Genomic DNA, 20601 nt, shown 5'->3' with positions numbered 1-20601 from the left:
AATCCAATAATCCTCTCAGGCAAACAGTAGATGACATGTACTGATTCACCCACTTATATTTATCCAAAGAATTAACCAAATTACCATTTTAAAATTTAAAAAATTTAATTTTAGATGATTCTGATGTTATCAGCTTTCACATTGCTTCCTCTCTACACCAATATCCATTTGAATGACCCCTTAGCACCCTTAAAAAATGTCTGAAGTTTCTTTAGGTAGGATGTTTGTAGAAAAGAAAAGTAACAATAAAACTAAGAAGACAGATTCTTTTAATGTATGATGAGGACTGTCTTATGTGTTGTGTTAATGTTTGTGCTGAATACTGAACTAAATTATAGATAAGGCTATCACTATTATTATCAACTATGGATAGAAGAGGGATGTTAGGATGTCATCATCAAATTCCAGACATGTACCCCTCAAGGGTGTACAGGATATGATAGTACTACATGAAAAATTTACATCATTACTAACTCCTATCTGCAATTTTCCTCCAGATCAGTCTGTAACTTGTCAAGACTCCAATATTATCAGATCTCATATTTCTGTCGTCTAAGGCACTTTGTACTGTATCAATCCACCTATATCTTGGTCTTCTTCTGGGTCGTTTTCCTGCAAACCTGGCAGAGAATACTTGTTTTGCCAATCTTTCCTCACCCATTCTGTTTAAATGACCATACCACCTTAGATTAGCTATGCCAACGTATTCCTGGATGCTGACAATGTCAATTTCTTTCCTAATATCCTCGCTTTTAATACGATATTGCCATTGATGCCATCTGTTCATACCTCTAATCTTTCTCAGGACTCACATATCTGCAGTCTCTAGTCTTTGGTCAAGTGTTTTACTTCTGACCCAGCTCTCAGATCCATAAGTTAAAACTGGTTTGAGCACTGTCTTGTATACAGCTAATTTAGTGTTCCGACTAATTTCTCTCTTATTCCATATGAATTTATTCATATTGACTTCCTACCATACCAGTTTTGTTGATTCTGTTGTCTATTTCCATATTTAATTTACCATCTTCACTAAAAATCTTGCCTAAGTAGCTGAAATGTTTTACTTGTTTCACAGGTTCTCCATTCAAAACACAGTTGACATTTTCAACGATTCTACCTATTTTCATTGTCTTTGTCTTTTTATTACTGACCTTCATACCATATCTATTACAATTCTTCAATTTAGTCAGGGAATCTTGCAAACTCGTAGCGGATTTACTGATAAGTATAACATCGTCTGCATAAAGAAAGAGCTGACATTAACATCTCCAATTTTGATATCATGTTTAATACCACTTTCCTTCATAACGTGATCCTTATAGATAATGAATAACAGAGGGGATAATGTACATCCTTGTCTCACACCAGATTTAACATTAAACCATCTTCCTGTACTTCCTTCAATTCTAGCTGCTGACTTGCAACTCAAATAAAGACTAAATATTGCTTGATATAATGCCCCATTGACACCATATAACTGTAACGTATTGAATAGCTTCTCTCTTGGCACCTTATCATATGCCTTTTCCAGATCTATAAAACTCAAATAGAGATCTTTATATTCCCATGATTTCTCCACTATTTGTCATAAAGTGAAGATCTGATCCTGGCAGCCTCTATTTGGCCTGAATCCAGCTTGTTCTTCCACAATTCTTCTCAACCATTTCTCAAGTATACTTGCATATATCTTACCAGGAACACTCATTAGGGAAATACCTCTGTAATTCTCACATTCAATTTTATTTCCCTTTTTATATATGGGTACTATGAGAGCTCTACTCCAATCATCGGGTATTCGTCCCTCTGTCTAGGCCTTCTGAACTATGCAGTGCAGCCACTGCAAGACTTTTATACCACCATATTTCAGCATTTCTGGTCGAATATCATCTACTCCTGCTGCCTTTCCACATTTTACAATAAAACCAAAATTACAATAAAAACCAAATTACAAAATGATGGTACAACATGTTAGGATGTTAGATGGATTATTAATATTATAATTAACATCTCACTCTCATCTCCTCTACCTCCTTTAAAGTTTCCCCATGGATTCAGAGACTCATTGTAGGAGGTACACACTATCACACACAAAGCTCATCAAACCATGCTTTAAACTGATTCAACTGTGTTTAAATTCACAACACACTCAGGTAATGCATTCCACCCACCGACCACTGTTAAAGTAAAGAACCTTCTCACTCCTCTGCTCACACCCTCCTTATACAGTTTCCAGTGAAACTCTATAAGGAGGGCCTCTTGTTCTATCCCTCTCCCATTCTATAAAAAATCTCTTCCATGTTAACCTGATAACAACCCCTGACTAAAATAGATTTAGTTTAATCCTTTATCCCAGTGAGAGCAAACAAAGTTTGCGCCTGAAAATATCTTCAGGACTAAATATAGTGTTGTACTATCTTACTGGATAAGATAGTACAACACAATACTATCTTATCCAGTAAGATAGTACAACACTATATTTAGTCCTGAAGATATTTTCAGGCGCAAACTTTGTTTGCTCTCACTGGGATAAAGGATTAAACTAAATCTATTATAGTCTAACCTAGTGATAAATAAATTTTCAACATCTTTCTCTAAATCCAGAGTAATTTTTAAAAAAAGGTGATAAACCTTTTGGCAACTTCCATAGGCACAGATGACTTGCTACTGCTTCTGCCTGGTATCTCCAGCTCTGGGCCTGGCTCCCACTGAAGAGACCTCAATAAAGGTCGAAACTAGTCTGGGTAGATGGCCAATCCCTTTAATGCATAACAGTATACATATCCACATAGGAAATGTGTTTTGCATTATGGGAGATACTGGGTTAGAAGTGCCTGGTAGCTTGCTCCACCTTTGCCACGAGTTGCCTTGGTGTTGCACTACTTACTGGATAAGATAGTACAACACTATATTTAGTCCTGAAGATATTTTCAGGCGCAAACTTTGTTTGCTCTCACTGGGATAAAGGATTAAACTAAATTTATTATAGTCTAACCTAGTGATAAATAAATTTTCAAAACCCCTGACTAACTCATGTCTCAATCATATCCCACATCCCACTCCTCCTCTCATTCATGAAGCTTCGAGATTTATATTCTCTCAATACTCCACATTCCAAACACCACTGACCACCTTTGTGAATCTTCTCTGGACCCTTTCTAACATATCTTCGTCACCATGAAAACCCAATAACCAAATCTGTGCACAATAATCCATATGAGGCCTGATCAAGACCTTATACAATAGCATCATAATCTCTTTATTTCTGCACATCAGGGTCCTCCTAATCACTGCCATTATCTGATGTGACATCGTCACAACTTGTGCAATGTGACCACCCCTGCATTTCTGGTTCTTGTCCACCACTACTCCAATCTCCCATCTCCTCAACCACCTTTAAAGTTTCTCTACCAAGTGTATACTCTGCATCCTGTCATTGCTTACCAATTTCAAACCCTTACACTTTGCAACACTGAACTGATAGTTACACTTAGCCGCCCATTCACGCAAACTATTCAGGGCCTCTGTAAAACCATAACATCTGCTTGATTGTGCATTGCTCTCCCCAATTTTGTATCATCTGAAAACAGCTGCATATCACCAATTAAACCCATCTCAATATCATTAATATACAAATTGAATGACAACAGTCCCAAAACTGTCCCCTGTGGAACACCACTGGTGGCCTTCCTCTTTTGGGATACTGCACCCCATATACAACTTTCTGATACCTATCTGACAGTCAGTCACTGATCCAATTCAGGTCTGTTATCCAATCCCATACATTTCAATTTATTTAACAGCTTGCCGTGTGGCAGTCTATCAAAAGACTTTGCAAAATCTATACCAATGTATATGCATCTCCATTGTCCAAGACATTTATCACCTTGTTATAGCACAAGTTAGTAAAACATGATCTCCCTTTAACAAACCCATGCTGATAACTACAGAGAATACTGCTGCTATCTACCCATTTCTGTATCTTAGTTCTCACCAATCTCTCTAGTGCCTTCACCACAACTCCAGATATACAGATTGGCCCATAATTTGTAGGCACAGCCTCATCACCATCTTTATACAGTGGAACCTGTGCTGTTGTAAGACTTATTAAACAGGCACGCCAATTCCCTGAAATATTCCCTTAAGACAAGTGGTGATATGTAATCAAATCTTATCACCTTATTGACATCAAATTTATTACCTCATATACCTCCTGCTCACTCAGAATTAAGTTGTCTACACTCCTCATGATTTTAGCCTGATGAGAATGAAACACTTGTATAAATTGTATAAACTCTTCACCTGATTTGCTAATTTCTGCTCATACTGCACTTTTGTTGCAACTAAGTCACTCTCCTAGCTTACTCTTTATACTCTTAATGCAACTGATTATTACCATTATTCTCCAAAGTGCCTTCTTCTTCTTCCAGATTTCATGCTTACCCCCTCATTCATTCAGGCCTTTGACCTTTGGAATATATTCACACATTGATGCTGTTATGTATTTCTTTGTTAGCTCCTAAGCAGCATTTATTTCCTGACTGCTCAACTCCTCTTTCCATGCTTTAGCTCCAAGCTGTCTCTTGAGCTTGTCATAATCACCATCCTTGTACATATATCCTTTCCTTACAGAAGTCTGAATATGGCTAGCCACAACCCAGGTGATCACGGTATCCAGAGAGTTCATCGAAAAACAGTTTACCGAAAGACAATTCATCGAAGGCAATTCATTGAACAACAATTCATCGAAAATCAGTTTATCGAACAACAATTAATCGAAAAAGCAATTCATCAAAAGACAATTCACCGATGAGCAGTTAATCGAAAAGACAATTCACCGAAACGCAATTGATCGAAAAACAACAATTCATCGAAAATACAGTTCACCGAAAAATGAATTATAAGGGCATACTGGTTGCAGTGAATGATATCCACTGAGGCGGGTATAGTTGAGATGTTAAAAGAACATTTCATAAAGGGATTTCATCCTTGTGAAATTTTTTAGCTCATATTCTAACAGTTGATGAAACATGGCTTCGTCACTATGACCCAGAGAACAAACAACAGTCAATGGAGTGGAGACACAAAGGTTCTCCATGGTCAAAGAAGTTTCGAACCAAACAGTCAGCAGGGAAAGTTCTTGCCATTGTCTTTTAGGATATGGATGGTGTAATCCTTACCTTACCTCAAGAAAGGTGAAACTGTTACAGCAGCTCTGAAGGAATTGAAGGAGGTACTGAAGGAAAATCAGTTCGAAAAACTAAGCAGAGGCATGTTGCTTTTGCAGGACAATGCATCTGCTTATGAAATCCAACAGACAATATACGACTTGGGATTTCAATATCTACCTCAAACACCATATTCACCAGGACTGGCCCCAGGGCCGGCCCTAGAAATTTTGTCACCACGTGCAGTAGCATATTTTTCCGCCCCTTCCCCTTAAAAAAACTCTTTTACTTATTTATATAAAATATAAATATACGCAAAAGAAGAACTCCATCGGAATCAAATCGGGACTACGCGGTGGCCACAAGCAGTGGGATACACGCAGTCGCCATAATGTGGAGTTGCTCTATCATGTTGGAAAATGAGGCCCTACACATTCTCAATCTGGGGAAACACAAATTTCTCTAGCATATTTAGGTATGTCACTCTCGTAATCGTCTCCTCATGGAAAAAATGGCTCAACAATGCGATCATGCACGATCGCATTGTTGAGCCATATTTTCGAACCAACTCGAAAATTCCAAAACAGAAAAATCAACTTTAAGAAACATCTCACTACAAAAGGATGACTACAAAAAAACTTGGCGTAAGTGTATAAAAAAAAGTTCTACAAAACTGCAGAAACCGAGAAGAGAAAAATTCTACAGTTCATTTAATGAAACTGCTGAAAAGGACTTCAGCATCTTACGTTTATCAAGGATGTCAAGCGCCTTTATCAGGGCGTTTAACCTGAAGGTGAGTTAGCCTGTCTCGTACGAGGATGGAAGGTTTTTCCTCTCTGAAACTTGGTTTTTTTCTTGCCGAAAAACAAGCGAACCGAATTGGAAAAACACGCAGTGATTTAAGGCCAGTTGCTTCTTCCTTAATTCAAAACAACTCAACCCAATTCCAATTTCCTTTAGCACTGTGTTTTCTAACTGTGATCTGACGACCACTGGCATCCTTCAAAAGTCGAATAAGACTTCCAACCACTGCTCATCTAAATATAACACCAGATGAGTATGCTTCTAAAAGGTTTACAGGCTTGTTTTTTTAAGACTCTTTATTCATCATTCCTTATTTTATTATTTTCCTTTCCTAGAGAATATTTTAACCTTTTATTTATTTTTTTAACAAACTGCACTGATTACCTCCTCAAAAACTCAGAAATATACCCACACATATACTCATTAGTATTCTTAGCCTATTCCTCCCCTTATTAACTGCAATTACTTGCTTTCGAGGTTATTCGGGAGAAAAGTGCATGTGGCACTCCTGTCATTGGGGAATAACAGAAACAGGAGTAAATAAGTGAAACGTGATTGAAAAATTTTCAGGAATGAATTTTTTCAAGTTTTCCAATATTTTTACTCTGAATTCCTGTATATTTCATTATTATATTGTGAAAAATATTTACATCAAAGAATCAATTTATTTTTAGTAGTAGTAATGTAATATTAATGATTAATACTATTTTCCCTCATCCTCCTCGATATAATGATTGTTGGTAGAGCAATGCTGCTTTATTAAGGAATAATTACAGAACAATATCGATTCTTATTGTTTTTCTTGTCCGATTTGCCTATTTCCAGGAGGAAAAGCCTAGTTATCTCAGTATTAAGCCTACTAACTTATGTTCAGTAAATTTATTTATTTATTACATTTATTAATGAAAAAATTTTATTTGGATTCCGTATTTGAAAATTTTACAAAAAAATGTCGAACCCTTCCAGTTTTCAGTTCAGCTATATTCGGGGCTACAAAGAATAGTGTCGAAATTATGTATACAATAACTCGCAGACTTAGCAGAATTTGCAGAAGTTTTCAGAACAAGAAGCTGAATGCACAGTTCAGTTTTAGTTTGTAATGGATCACTTGTATCATGACATTTCCGTAAAAAAGTTCCTAAATGATATTAAGCAATTTCGCTCTGGCTGGATGAAATTTAATGAAATTTTTAATTTCAATTGACTAGACTTATTGTGACAAAATTTAGTAGAACGAATTTCTTAGCCTATTCCTCCCCTTATTAACTGCAATTACATGTTTTCGAGGTTATTCGGGAGATAAGTGCATGTGGTACTCCTGTCTTCTCAACAGATAAATCGCTAACTGTACAATGAAGCAGGATGTACACTTACATTAAATGCTCTAAAATGCAAGAAAATAATTATTATGTTTCAATGACCACTTAAATATGTTGTCTGTATCATGAGTAACGTTCCGCATTGTTACTGAAGATTTTTAAACAATACTTTGCATGAAAAATGACTTTTCGATGAATTATGAAAGAATTCATCAAAAAATTTTCGATGAATTGCATTTTCGACGAATTGTCGTTCGATGAATTGTCATTCGAGGAATTGGTCATTCGATGAATTCCCTTTTCGACAAATTACCATTCGTTAAATTGTCGTTCGGCGAATTGCTTTTTCGATGAATTGTCTTTCGATTAACTGTTTTTCGATGAATTTGCCTGTAACTGGTGATCACGTCATCACTCTCACCAACTAGAGGAAAGTGTAAAACCCCACTCACAATTACATCCTCTGATGAAATGATCATATCTAAAACTCTCTATCTCCATATGCTCTCCTTTATAGGCTGTCTGAGATAGTTGTCTCTTAAGAACAAGAAAATTTCCTTATTCCCAAATGCTATCTTTATTCCAATCTATACCACTATAATTAAAATAACCCATAATAATCACTCTTCCTTTGTTCGCTATCCCAAATTGTTTATACATTTCTTCATCACTAACCCCTCAACATTCCCTGGCCTATAGTGACATCCAACTGAATATGTCTTGTCAACCTCCAATTCACACCATACTGCCTCATAACCATTGCTATTATTTCCTTCTTTCATGTTTACCTTATGTGAGCATAATTCACCTGCAATCATCAGCAGCACTCCCCCTCCCTTCTTGTCCTTTCTATCCTCATGAAAAACACTGTACCCTTCCATTTCTATTCCTGTTAGGATATTGTCTTCATTCAATCATATTTCACTTATTTCAATGATTTGGGGATGAATAAACTCAATCAGTGAAACTATTTTATCTCCCTTATTTTTGATACTTCTGGCATTTGTAAATAAATACGGCAGGTCACTTTTAGGTCTATAACCAGTCCTACCCAAGCCACTTGGTTTTGATCTCCCACCACATCACGCCTGCCCTTGCCCAATCATCTTTATCACATATATCCACTCAGTCTCAACTACCCCACTCACATCCCGATCTATTCCATTTCTATGTTGATCATCCTCATACATACATTCACTACTACTACTTCGAATAGCCACTCTATGCCATATCTCCCTGTCTACCATGGATCCACCCCTGTTTCCTTGTTCCTCTTGCATTCCATTCTCTTTCTCTCCTCATCTCTCACACTACTACTGTTTCCATTGCCAAGCAAGTCTGTCTCTTCAATACCACTCTCCTGATCTTTCACTTCTACATCTTCTGATCTCTCGCTTGCATCTCACACATTGCACTTCCATTTATAAGTTTCTCCAGTTGACTCACACCAAAGCAATTCAAATGCAATCCATCACATCTATAGAATTCCATGCTTCCCTCAAATACATGCCATACATCCACAAACTGCACTCCCTTCTCCTCCCACATACCATTCATGATTCTGGCTCTCCATCTTATTTGTGTGTATTTTTGGAAGACCACAGTTACAAGGGGTACATATATAGATATGATAAGTTTGCTTATATCAGGAGGCCATGTTTTACTCTTTTTTTTTTTTTTTAACTTAGCAACTTCCAAAAGTAGAAAATTTCTAAGGTTTATGTCTGTAACTTGATATGTAGTATGGTCTCTTAAAATCTTAAAAAGTGTTAAGATCTTTCTATTATATTTGGAGGTATCCATTATTATAATAGAATTTCCCTTATCAGCTTGTTTTAATGATTATTTTCTTATTTTTTTTCAGAGATCTCATAGTGCTCTGTATTCCTCAACAGTAAGATTACTTCAGGATGGCATAGTTCTTAATGTAACTTAGAACATGAGCTACTTCTAGGAAAACATCACTGATAGTTCATCAGGTACAACACAATCTGTCTCTATCATATTACTGACTGTAGGGATTTCTCTTGGTGAGATTTACAATGATAAAATAAAGATACTGAAGACAAATTTAAATTGACAGCAATCTTATTGTTTGCAGAAAAGTTTATTTTTGTTGTTTGCCGGTGATAAAAATCATATTTCTTCATTAAAGTAGTTCTATTTTGGTCAACAACTTTTTTTTTTTAATTTCAATTATCACACTGTCAATAATGTGGTCCATATTTTAAAGAATGGAATAAAGCTCATTTTGTAATTCTATTATTTTATGTATTTTATTTTTTTGATGATAGTACTTAATACCAACCATGTGGTCCCTATTTGTTCCCAAAGTTAAACTTGATCAGTTCTTTTATGAAGTGTGATAATTTAATTCCTGGAATGCACCTGTAAAAAAACCTATTAGGAACTATACATTAGTCGTTCCCTTGTGCATTTACAAACTGGTTTAGACAGCGTTCCCATTTTTGGAAAAACAGGCCTGGAACTCTTTTTTCGGAATATTCTTGAGTTCCTTTATCATATTATGTTGTATATCAGCAATGTCAGAAAATCTTCATCCTTTTAGCTCAGTCTTTAATTTTGGAAACAGCCAGAAATCACAGGGAGCTAAGTTGGGTGAAAAAGCAGGATGACCTATATTCAGTAATCGATTTTTTGGCCAGAAACTCTCTCACGATGAGTGCGATATGGCTTGACACATTGTCATAAAGGATGATCCACTTGTCAGGCCACAATTCAGGTCTTTTTCTCTGAACAGAATCTCGTAATCTTTTTAACACCTCAAAATAGCACTGTTGGTCGACCGTTTGTTCCTGTTCAATGAATTCATAGTGGACTATCCCCTTGTGATCAAAGAAACACACCAGCATTGTCTTGAACTGCGAACGTGACATGTGTGTTTTTTTCAGACGTGGCAAACTTAGGAGTTTTCCATCGCATGCTCTGGCATTTTGTTTCAGGATCGTACTGGAAGCACCAGGTTTCATCACCCATGATTACTCTCGGAAACATGTGCTTATTTGCAGAAAGATCAGTCACAACTTGAACCCACCGCTGCTTCTGTTCGTCCATCAAGATCTGAGGCACAAACTTTGCAGAAATCTTTCACATACCCAATTCTTCTGTTAAAATTAACCTGACTGTTTCTTGATTCATTTGCAATTTATCAGCCATTAATTGCACATTTAATCATCTGTCAGACCATCTCTGTTCACATTTGCATCTGTCATTTTTGTATTTGGCTGCCTACTTCTGGGGTCGTTGTTTACATCTTCTCGCCCACCTTTGAATTTCTTATGCTACTCAAAGACACTTGACTTTTTCAGAGCATCCATACCATATGCCACTTTCAACAGCTCCAATGTTTCAGTATCAGTTTTGCCGATTTTCACACAAAATTTGATGCTAACATGCTGCTCCAAATTTTGATCATGCATTTTTATGCCAAAGTTTACACACAGTACTCTATTGTTTTTTGTAATAGACAACTAGCAAACGGCTCTATCAGCTTGAGGTTTATGGACGCATTAGTTAAAAGATGTACAATTACTCCAAACAAATCACCACATGGGTGACACAACACGGCCGTTCTGGGAATTATGTCACACCTCGTATATATTCTTAAAGCTTTTAATGAATGAATTTTGGCATAATTTTAACACAGGTTTAAACTTCAGTGTCTAGCACATTGTATGGAACATAAGCTGATCTAAAAACTTCGCGAGCTTGAGCTTCCACTTAATTTTCTTTGCTTGATGAGCTATTTCAATTCCACTGACTTTAATTTAAACTTAGGTGTTGGTTAGACACAACATCAAAGAAATTTAATAGTTATTTAAAACATAAGTAAAATAAAATACTTAACTCTTGACCCCTAAAACCCTTCCTCCCTCTGGTTATGCCATATAATGACATATTTGCCATCTGCACATTGCTGTAACTTTTTAGATACATTCTTAGTGCAATTTCCCCTGTGAACAATCCCACTGCTTACTCTACCAGATCATGTGTGGGGAGAGAAACCAGATCAGTGGTATGCAGTAGGCACTGTCCAAGACCACATTTGCTGGAATCTGCACACTCCCTGTATGTGAGTTATATACACAAGTCCCTCTATTCAATGTTTCCAATATTCTGTTTCCCGAATCAACAACTCTACTGTACACATGAAAGTCAATCATACAAGCACTAGCATTTTAATTGCAGATTCCAAAAAATCTCCCATAAAAATAGCAAAACGAAAAATTTTTTAATAAGAAAAATACAACAACAACAATAAAAAAAATACCTCAAAATTCCCAAAATAATACCAAAACTACTTTCAATAAAAAACACTGACATATCCATTTCCCTAACATTTGAGGCTTGAATACAAACATCAGTGATATATAATATCACTGATATAACATGATATAAAGTGATATATAGCACTTACAGACATCAAAACCTGATCTCTTTATCCAAACAGATTTCCAATCGGCATCCTCCATGATCACAGCCTACCTCAACTGTTCTAACCGCATCCTGCATGATGCATTTTGTAAAAAGGGAGAAACACATGTTTTTCTAAATTCTGATATCCCTTGTCAAAGGTTATCCAATCTGGAATCCCTGCCTTTCGATAATCTAGCTCAAGATATCTTTCACCTTACAGCCTTCATTTGCTGATTTTACCACTCTCCTAATTCTGACAACCATTCTACTCTTATTTTGACTACTCTTCACTAACTAACTCTTTTTGACTACTACACAAACTAGCTCCGCTACTCCAAATGCACAGATCAAGCCAGAACGGAAGCTGAATCATCTGCCATCAAACATGACCTAACACAAATAGTTAACATAAAATACCAGAAATCCTAATTATTCTTTCACCATACTGGAACTTTTTTCTCCCTCCAAAGAGCAGACATCTGTGGATGTCTGCTCTTTCCTTGGCAACTCTGATCACAATCTTATTCAAGTCTCTTTCTCTATAGTTAATCCTCCTCCTCCCAGCCAATATCAGTCATGTATCTTACGGCACTACAATTGTGCCAACTGGAATGACCTCCGGAATTTTTATGCCTCTTTTCCATGGTCAGATTACTGCTTTCTCCCAATCCAAACATCTGCACTGAACTAATCCTCACTGGAATGAGAGTTTTCATTCCGTACACTCTACTGCACCCCTCTCTCTCTTATCTGAATCCAAGCCCTGATCTCAAAAAATGTACCTCTGCAGTCCATGATAAAAATACAAAAATATGTTCAGTGGCTTGAATTAAAAACTACAGCTTCTCATTCAGTGTACGCAACAGCCCAAAACATTGTAAAAAAGTTATCTATGATTCCGAAGCAGATTTCACAAGAATAAAATTACTTAAAATTATAATAACGGAATTAACTCAAGTAAAATATTATTTATTAGTAGAATTTTCTCCCGAGTATCACAGGCGTCTCCAGTACATATAAAAAGGCTAATTAAACAATAACTAACAATTCCAAAGGATGCCGCCACATCTCAGTCATCCAGGTGTCTACCAAATTCCTTGCTCTTGTGGGTTATCTTATTTTGGACAAACAGGAAGATCTGCTTTTATTAGGATAGAAGAACACAAGTTGTGTATTCAATACCTTGAACCTAAACAGTCTGGACTTGCAGAGCATGCTATCAATACTAGACACAGAGTTCATTGGAACAAGATGAGAGTCCTTCACAAAAGTCGGTTCCTCATGGAACGGCTTTATAAAGAAAAATGTGAAACTTTACTTCACTCTCTTAACCTAAACAGATCCAATGGTCTACATCTATCCCCTTTATGGGAGATAGAAAAGATTAGCTGATTTAAAAAGTACTATCTCCCATAAAAGGGACAGACGTAGACCACTGGATCTGTTTAGGTTAGGGGAGTGAAGTAAAGTGTCACATGTTTCTTTATAAAGCCGTTCCATGAGGAACCGACTTTTGTGAAGGACTCTTGTCTTGTTCCAGTGAACTCTGTGTCTAGTATTGATAGCATGCTCTTCAAGTCCAGACTGTTCAGGTTCAAGGTATTGAATACACGACTTGTGTTCTTCTATCCTAATAAAAGCAGATCTTCCTGTTTGTCCAAAATAAGATAACCCACAAGAGCAAGGAATCTGGTAGACACCTGGATGACTGAGATGTGGCAGCACCCTTTGGAATTGTCAGTTATTGTTTAATTAGCCTTTTTACATGTACTGAAGATGCCTGTGATACTCAGACAAAAATTCTACTAATAAATAATATTACATGAGTTAATTCCATTATTATAATTTTAAGTAATATGTCTACTCACGGTATTTCCTTACTGAAACAAAAATAAAATGCAATAAACTTGCCTCCTGCTTGACCAAAGTCAAGCCTTCTGTCCCTTAATTAAGAATGTAAGGTAAAACATTTGCCCCTTCTTGTTCACACCTCTCTTGCATACTGATGGGTACCAAGTAACTCCACCCAAGGAAAAGGAGGACCTCTTGGCATCAGTTTTTTTTCCCTACAACTCTTGCCTGGACAATCAATGCAAATCACCACCTACACTACCACAAGCTAAATCAGAAGGACATCAGGAAAACCCTAATCAATCTCGACACTAATAATACTCCTGGTCCACAAGGCATTATTTATCATAATCAAATTCCTGATATGTAACCTCAAGGGGTGTACAGGATAATTATGGTAGTAATGATGTAACATTTTTAATGTAGTACTAACAAATTAATCAGTTATCTGTCAAGACTCCAACATTAGATCTTATATTTCTATCTTTTAAGGCACTTTTTCCACTGTATCACACCACCTACATCTTGGTCATCCTCTGGGTCTTTTTCTTCGAACCTGGCAAAAGAACACTTGTTTTGCTAATCTTTCCTCTCCCAATCTTTTTAAGTGATATTACCACCTGAGATTAGCTCTATTAACACATTCCTAAATGCTAACAATGGCAAGTTCTTTCCTAATATTTTTGTTTTAAATGCAATACTGCCATTGATCCCATCTGTTGACTCCACTAATCTTTCTCACTAATCTTTATCAGAGATCTCCAGTTTTTAATCAATCGAGTGTTTTTTTTTTCTAACTCAGCTTTCAGATCCATATGTTAAAATTGGTTTGAACACTGTCTTATATACAGCTAATTTAGTGTTTTAACTAATTTCTTTCTTATTCCATATAAATTTATTCAGCTGACTTCCTACCATACCAGCTTTACTAGTTCTGTTGTCTATTTCCATATTTAATTTCCCATCTTCACTAAAAATTGTGCCTAAATAGCTGAAATGTTTTACTTGTTCTATAGGTTCACCATTCAGGATACGGTTGAGATTTTCAATGTTTCTGACTATTTTTTGTTGTCTTTGCCGATTTTCATGCCAATTTATTACAACAGTTATTCAATTTAGTCAGAGAATCTTGCAGACTTTCACTGGATTTATTCAGGATTATGACATCATCTGCATAAAGTAAAGAGCTAAGATTCACATCACCAATTTTGATATCAGATTTAATACTACTTTCCTTCATAATGTGATCCATATAGATAAGGAATAACAGTAGAGATAACACGCACTCTTGTCACACATCTGATTTAACATCAAACCATCTTCCTGTATCTCCTTCAATTCCAAATGCTGACTTATTCTCTTAAATACAGAGAGACTAGTTGTGCTTCACAATTAACACCCATCCTGTATTGCCTATATAAGTGATCATATTCTATCTACCCAACAGCATAGAAATAAGTCTACATTCAGACTATACCCAAAAAGGGAGACAAAAGCCAGCCATCTAACTATCTATCCATTTCTCTCATCTTAGTCAGCTTCTTCATTATCTGGAATCAGTCAATTAGCAATCACCAATATGAATTCCACCATTCTTGTTCTACAGCTGACATCCCAGCTAATCTCACCTTTGGACACAGGCCATGGAAAGATTTGGAGAAACCCATGTTGTTGCTCTTGATTCGAAGTCTGATTATGTCTGGTATTGAGGCCTCCTGAACAAACCATCTTATGGCCTACCTCTTGCACTCTGTGACTGGATTGCCTGTTTCCATACTAGTTGTTCGTTGTGTGTTATGGTGGATAGCTTCTACTCATCAGATTTCTCCATAAATACTAGATATAGGCCATGGTTCTGCACTCTCACTTGAATTCTTCCTCCTTTACATATTAATGACCTTCTCTCTCTAACTTCAAATCCTATTCACAGCTTTGCTGATGACAACATTCTTCATTTCTCTTCCTCATTCTAGAAACCCTGTAGTACGCTAATGATAGAAGCCTCAAGATCTTCCATAATTAATCACTTAAACACTGATCTCCTCAACATTCTCAAATGGAGTGGAGACAACTTAGTAAATTTCAATGCCAAGAAAATTCAGGCCTGCCTTATTACCTGTAAGAAAGATTCTACAGCACTCCATCTTATTTTTAATAATGTTTCAATTTACTTTCAAGATCAAGTTTTCCTTCTTGGGTTGACTGTCACATCTAGTTTATCCTGCACAAACAATTATATCAATAGCTTCCTAAGCCTCTTAAACATAAGGTGTTCTTTTCTGTTCAAAACATTACTTTTCTTCCTCTCAACTCCTAACACTTTATAAATCTAACATCCAACCAACTTTGGAGTATTGTTCCCACATTTGGAATGATGCACCCAAGACCATCCACTTAATAGACAACCGTTCTTCCTTCACAGGCTCCGTTCAGTCACTTTCCCATAAGCACCTTTTTTCTACCTTTTCTATAGGCACTTTCATGGATGCTGCTCTTCTGAATTGACTACTGCCATTCCTCCACCATTTTCTAACCATGTAAGAACTACAGCAGCCACTGGCCATCATCCAACTCCAACACTCTGAACTAACTTCTCATTATCTTTCTTCATTTCATCCACCTCTATTCTTTGAAATATCTCCCCTATACTGTTTTTCTCACCAAATACAACTTCCAACTCTTTAAAAAACATCAATAGGCTACCTTTTTTTCTCCTTGATCACTTACCCAGATATGGCACTGTAGTGTTAATCCTGTGACCTTTCATGTGTCAGATCATTAAATAAAATAAATAAATAAATAAATAATCAACACAGTTGACTAAAATTCACTTTAGAAACACAAAACTGTTGCATTTTTAGACACTTTATTTACCAAGCCTCCAGATGGTACTCTCTTACACTATGGAAAGTACATCTATACATATACTAATTGATATCTGAATATTAATTCACACCACCATCTGGGACAAATTTATGGCATAAAAAACATCAGGGCAAGCTAGAGCTAATTTGTACAAAAAGACATTCTACTCCAAAAAAAGAATTAGAATACATTTATTATGGTAATAATCTGAGCCTCCATAGTTCAGTAAGTATTGACAATGCCCTGGGTTGGAAAGATCTAGATTTGAATCCTGTTTAGGATGCAAAGAACCTTTAACATGGCTTTTAACTGAAGGCAAGTTAGCCAGTCTTGTATGCGGTTAGCAGCACTGTTCTCCCTGAAACTCAGGTTTTTCATCTAGCAAAATAGGCAAACTTGCCATTAGAACACATGCAATTTACAGCCAATGCAGATAGGATTAACTGCCCTATCAAAGCAGCAAGCAAGCTTATAATAAGCCAAATTACTTGGCCATGACAGGTCAATGAGTCTAACATGAAAAAGAAGATGTGATGAGATGGTTAAAATCCAAATAAAATAAACATGTTATACCCAGACATAGTATTAGACAAGCTAAAACAGAAGATCATTCCAAAAGTGCAGTAATTCCTTATATCAAAGGAGTATCTGAAAAGATTAAAAAAGGTTTGCTCCTATAAACCAATTAAACCAGCTAGTTTTAATAAACTAGTTGGTTTAATTATTAGTATCTGGAGTATATAGAATACACTGTCAGTATAAACATTCTGGATCTGCAGCTAAAAAGAGAGAAGAATACTAGAATGACATAGCCATGAACCAATATGGGCAATATTACACATGATAATCAAAATAGATTAGCAGAGATAATGTGCTTGATACTTTATAAGCAGTTAGATAGAGAAGCACTATTTTAAATCTGTTTATGCTTCACAGAATACTCCTAGCCTAAATAAGTATGGTTGTATAAAACTTCCATACATTTGGGAGACTGTAATTTTGCATTTAAATCAACAAAAAATACTGGCCAACTTTGACTGTGACCTCTGGGCACATTCATAACAATTGAATCCACTTGTTCTCTGTTCTTATTTAAATTATTTTGCCTTTCATGTTATCTTTTTCCTCGACAGTACCTCAGTTACTGTCAGGCAAAATGTTGGAATAAAATTATTTTTTTTTACTTCTGTGTTGTGAATAATAATTAAATTTCTTTGGCATCATATCTTATCTTCTCCTCTACTCAATTAATGTTTTCATAATTTAAGTTACAATTATCACTCACAAAGAATAGAAGAGTGTGCACATGCATTCTTGATTGAGCGTGCATGCTTGTGTACATGTGCGCGCGCGCACACACACACTGAATAAAAATTACAAATCAGTAGCCACAAATATTATTCATTAATTGTGATACTTACTTGAACACCATTAAGCAGTGGTCTGTATTCAGGGCATATAAAGGCAGATCCTGCATAAGCTGCATCAACATGTAACCAAATGTCTTCTTGTTCACCTAGAAGTATATGAAAATTCCTATAATTCCCTCCATATATATCTTATAAGATTTAAAAAAAAAAAAAAACTGGCAACACCTGAGCCAGCAAGACATGCCACCCATGTCCGGACAGTTCATTTCAGAGGAAAATTCATCTTGGAGACCATTCATCACTGGAAATTTAATCGCACGAAAATTCATCGTGGAAATATGTGAAAAAAAAATTTTTTTTTTTTTTAAATTTACGTATAAAGTTATTCATATTCTTTCTTACTACAGGCTCTGTAGATGGAATATTAATTGTTACAGAACTGGGATAGGATGGTGAGGTAGAAAGAGCACCATATTTAAGAATATTTAGGGAGAATAGTTACATCCAAACAACTGCTGATTGTTGTCAGAAATCTGACAACAATCAGCAGTTGTAATAATCGACACTTATTTTTAGGGGGGTAAAAGAACACCGTAAATGTTATACATGAAATCTAATAGTGAAAATTAAAATTATTTCAACTGTTTGTTATCTGCTAAAACAAGTGTTGTGCACCTAGAAGGCATGAATGTCGCGATGTTCTGTTATTTTATTCCTTCAAAATTGTACTATTAGCCACTTCAAAGGAGCAATTATTATTCAGTTGTTATTAAAACAACTTAAAAATTTATCTTCAAAAGGAACTGGAATCAGTACAATCAGGCATCTCTCTATCAATATTTGTAGTCCTGAAAAGGACTGTTTTGATGATCATGAAAAGGAACACTTTTTATTTCATACTATTCAAAATTGAGCAGTATGGAAAAAAAAAAAAATGGGCCACTCCTCTTAAGTAATCAAGAGTTTAACGACTTTCATAATCACTAACGATGAGCTAAAGTCTTTTTGCAGTGTCTCGATAGTTTCTTACCAGGAGTAGGTTGAGTGCCAGCTGTATACTGCGCTATTTTCCCCCTCATTGAAATGTTGCTCATCCTTCCAAGTTTTTAGAAATTTCCATATTGTTGGATGAGAAGCACCAATTAGTTCGCTGAATGCATGATGCCACCCTTCACATAAGTTGTTTGTCTTTGGTAATTCTTCCAGAGCAGCATGGGGAAAGTGAGGTGGATGACGAAGTGATCGACGATCAGGTTTGCAATCCAAGTGTCTTTTACGTAGTGCAGAACAGACTGAGCTTCAGCAGGATAGTCATTATTTTCATATAACACTTCAAAAGAACATACAGCATTTATAGATGGCACAAAAGCAATTGCCGATATCATGTGCATTTTTATTGCAAATTCGGAATCAACAGGAATCACGTTATCGTTTATAATGAATTGTGTACAGCTGCTCAAAAAGAGGTGGAGTAGTCTTAAAAGTGCCATCTGCATACCATGTTGTTGATTGTGACAATAACTGTAGATTTCATTTAGTAGAAAATATCAGCAATCTGTTGCGGCCATCGTTGCTGTCAGGAGAAAGGAACTCTTCATTTCCATAGGCGATTTTATATATAGGCGGAATAATTAAATTACTTAACGAATTTGGATTTGGTGGTACCTGTCCTGCTTGATTTCGGGTTCTTCGAATAGACTTCTTTACAGAGGCATTGCTCGGCATTTGGCCAATGATGGCAGAAGATATTTTTGTGTATGCTTCAGTGATAATTCGATGAGTCTAATCGTTAATTGTGCGGGCTTGATCTTTAATCTCATTAAGTAGCTTCGCTGCTTCAACCTGTGCCATATTACCAGCATGATTATGTTGGTAAATTCGTTTGATAATGTTGTCGCCAGCTGTATGAATATGTGCATAGTAATGCATTTTTTGAAACTGATCACATTTCCAAAAAAGCTTTTGTACATTTTCTTTGTCTTTTATAAATAAATGACCATTATCACTCAATTTACGTTTCATCTTCTCAATTAAAATAAATTCCAGAGGCATCATGCAATAATTGTAATTAATTTATAAATTGGTTCTAAAACTTCGAACTTTTAAACACTTACCAAAAGGAAAAAATGTCGGGGATCGGACTTCTGAGAACATGTGACATAAAACTGTTTAATTTGAAAGTTCCTGTGCAGAACTTCACTTTCAAATATCTAAGCAGGAATATATTCACAGAAGCAGCTCCAACATAGTAGTGAAACAGCAACTTTTATACTCTGGGAACCAGTGGTTAAATTCAGCTGGGGCTCTCTGGGTCCAAGCCACGGAACTTTGTGATTTTTCTCCCTTTACGGTAATTAAGCCTAACACGAAACAGACAGCAATGACAGATTATTAAGAAGTGTATATGATTGGTGCGGTATTAACAAAAGATCGCACAATTGAAAGATAAAAGCAATCCGCCAGTTGAGTTGAAATGCTAACTCTCTTCAACCGAATTCCATATGTGAAACTGCTATAACAACATTCACTATATATATATTAATGAGTTTTAACACGTTCAGTTGAATTTCATTGTTGCTTTGCGAACTCGCATACATCTAATTAATAACAATAGTTTTTAGTTAGATACTGTGTTTGCCATATGGTTTTGCTTGAGTCTATACAGCATAGTTTCTGTATTAGGGGACATGTGATTCATTCATTAGTGTCATTTTTATCCAAGTTGTCTCTAATTACACTATTTGTTGAGAAATATATTACACAGACTGCTCATACCTTATTCACTGACAT

The 20601-nt window shown here is 36.0% G+C and overlaps 1 protein-coding gene across 1 annotated transcript in view; it reads right to left on the bottom strand.

Annotated features, from left to right (window-relative positions):
• Ddc (aromatic-L-amino-acid decarboxylase) overlaps positions 1–20601 on the bottom strand; it is a 204993-nt gene that overhangs the window by 83759 nt on the left and 100633 nt on the right. Inside the window, exon 7 of the mRNA XM_090396490.1 lies at positions 17863–17957. Coding sequence (XP_090252616.1) covers positions 17863–17957 — 95 coding nt within the window. The remainder of the gene's footprint in view (positions 1–17862; positions 17958–20601) is intronic.

This window comes from Typopeltis vanoorti, chromosome 8 (assembly GCF_054136105.1).
Source record: "Typopeltis vanoorti isolate ZY-2024b chromosome 8, IOZ_Tvanoo_1.0, whole genome shotgun sequence".
NCBI lineage: Eukaryota > Metazoa > Arthropoda > Arachnida > Uropygi > Thelyphonidae > Typopeltis > Typopeltis vanoorti.
This window is presented reverse-complemented; position numbering and strand designations above follow the sequence as displayed.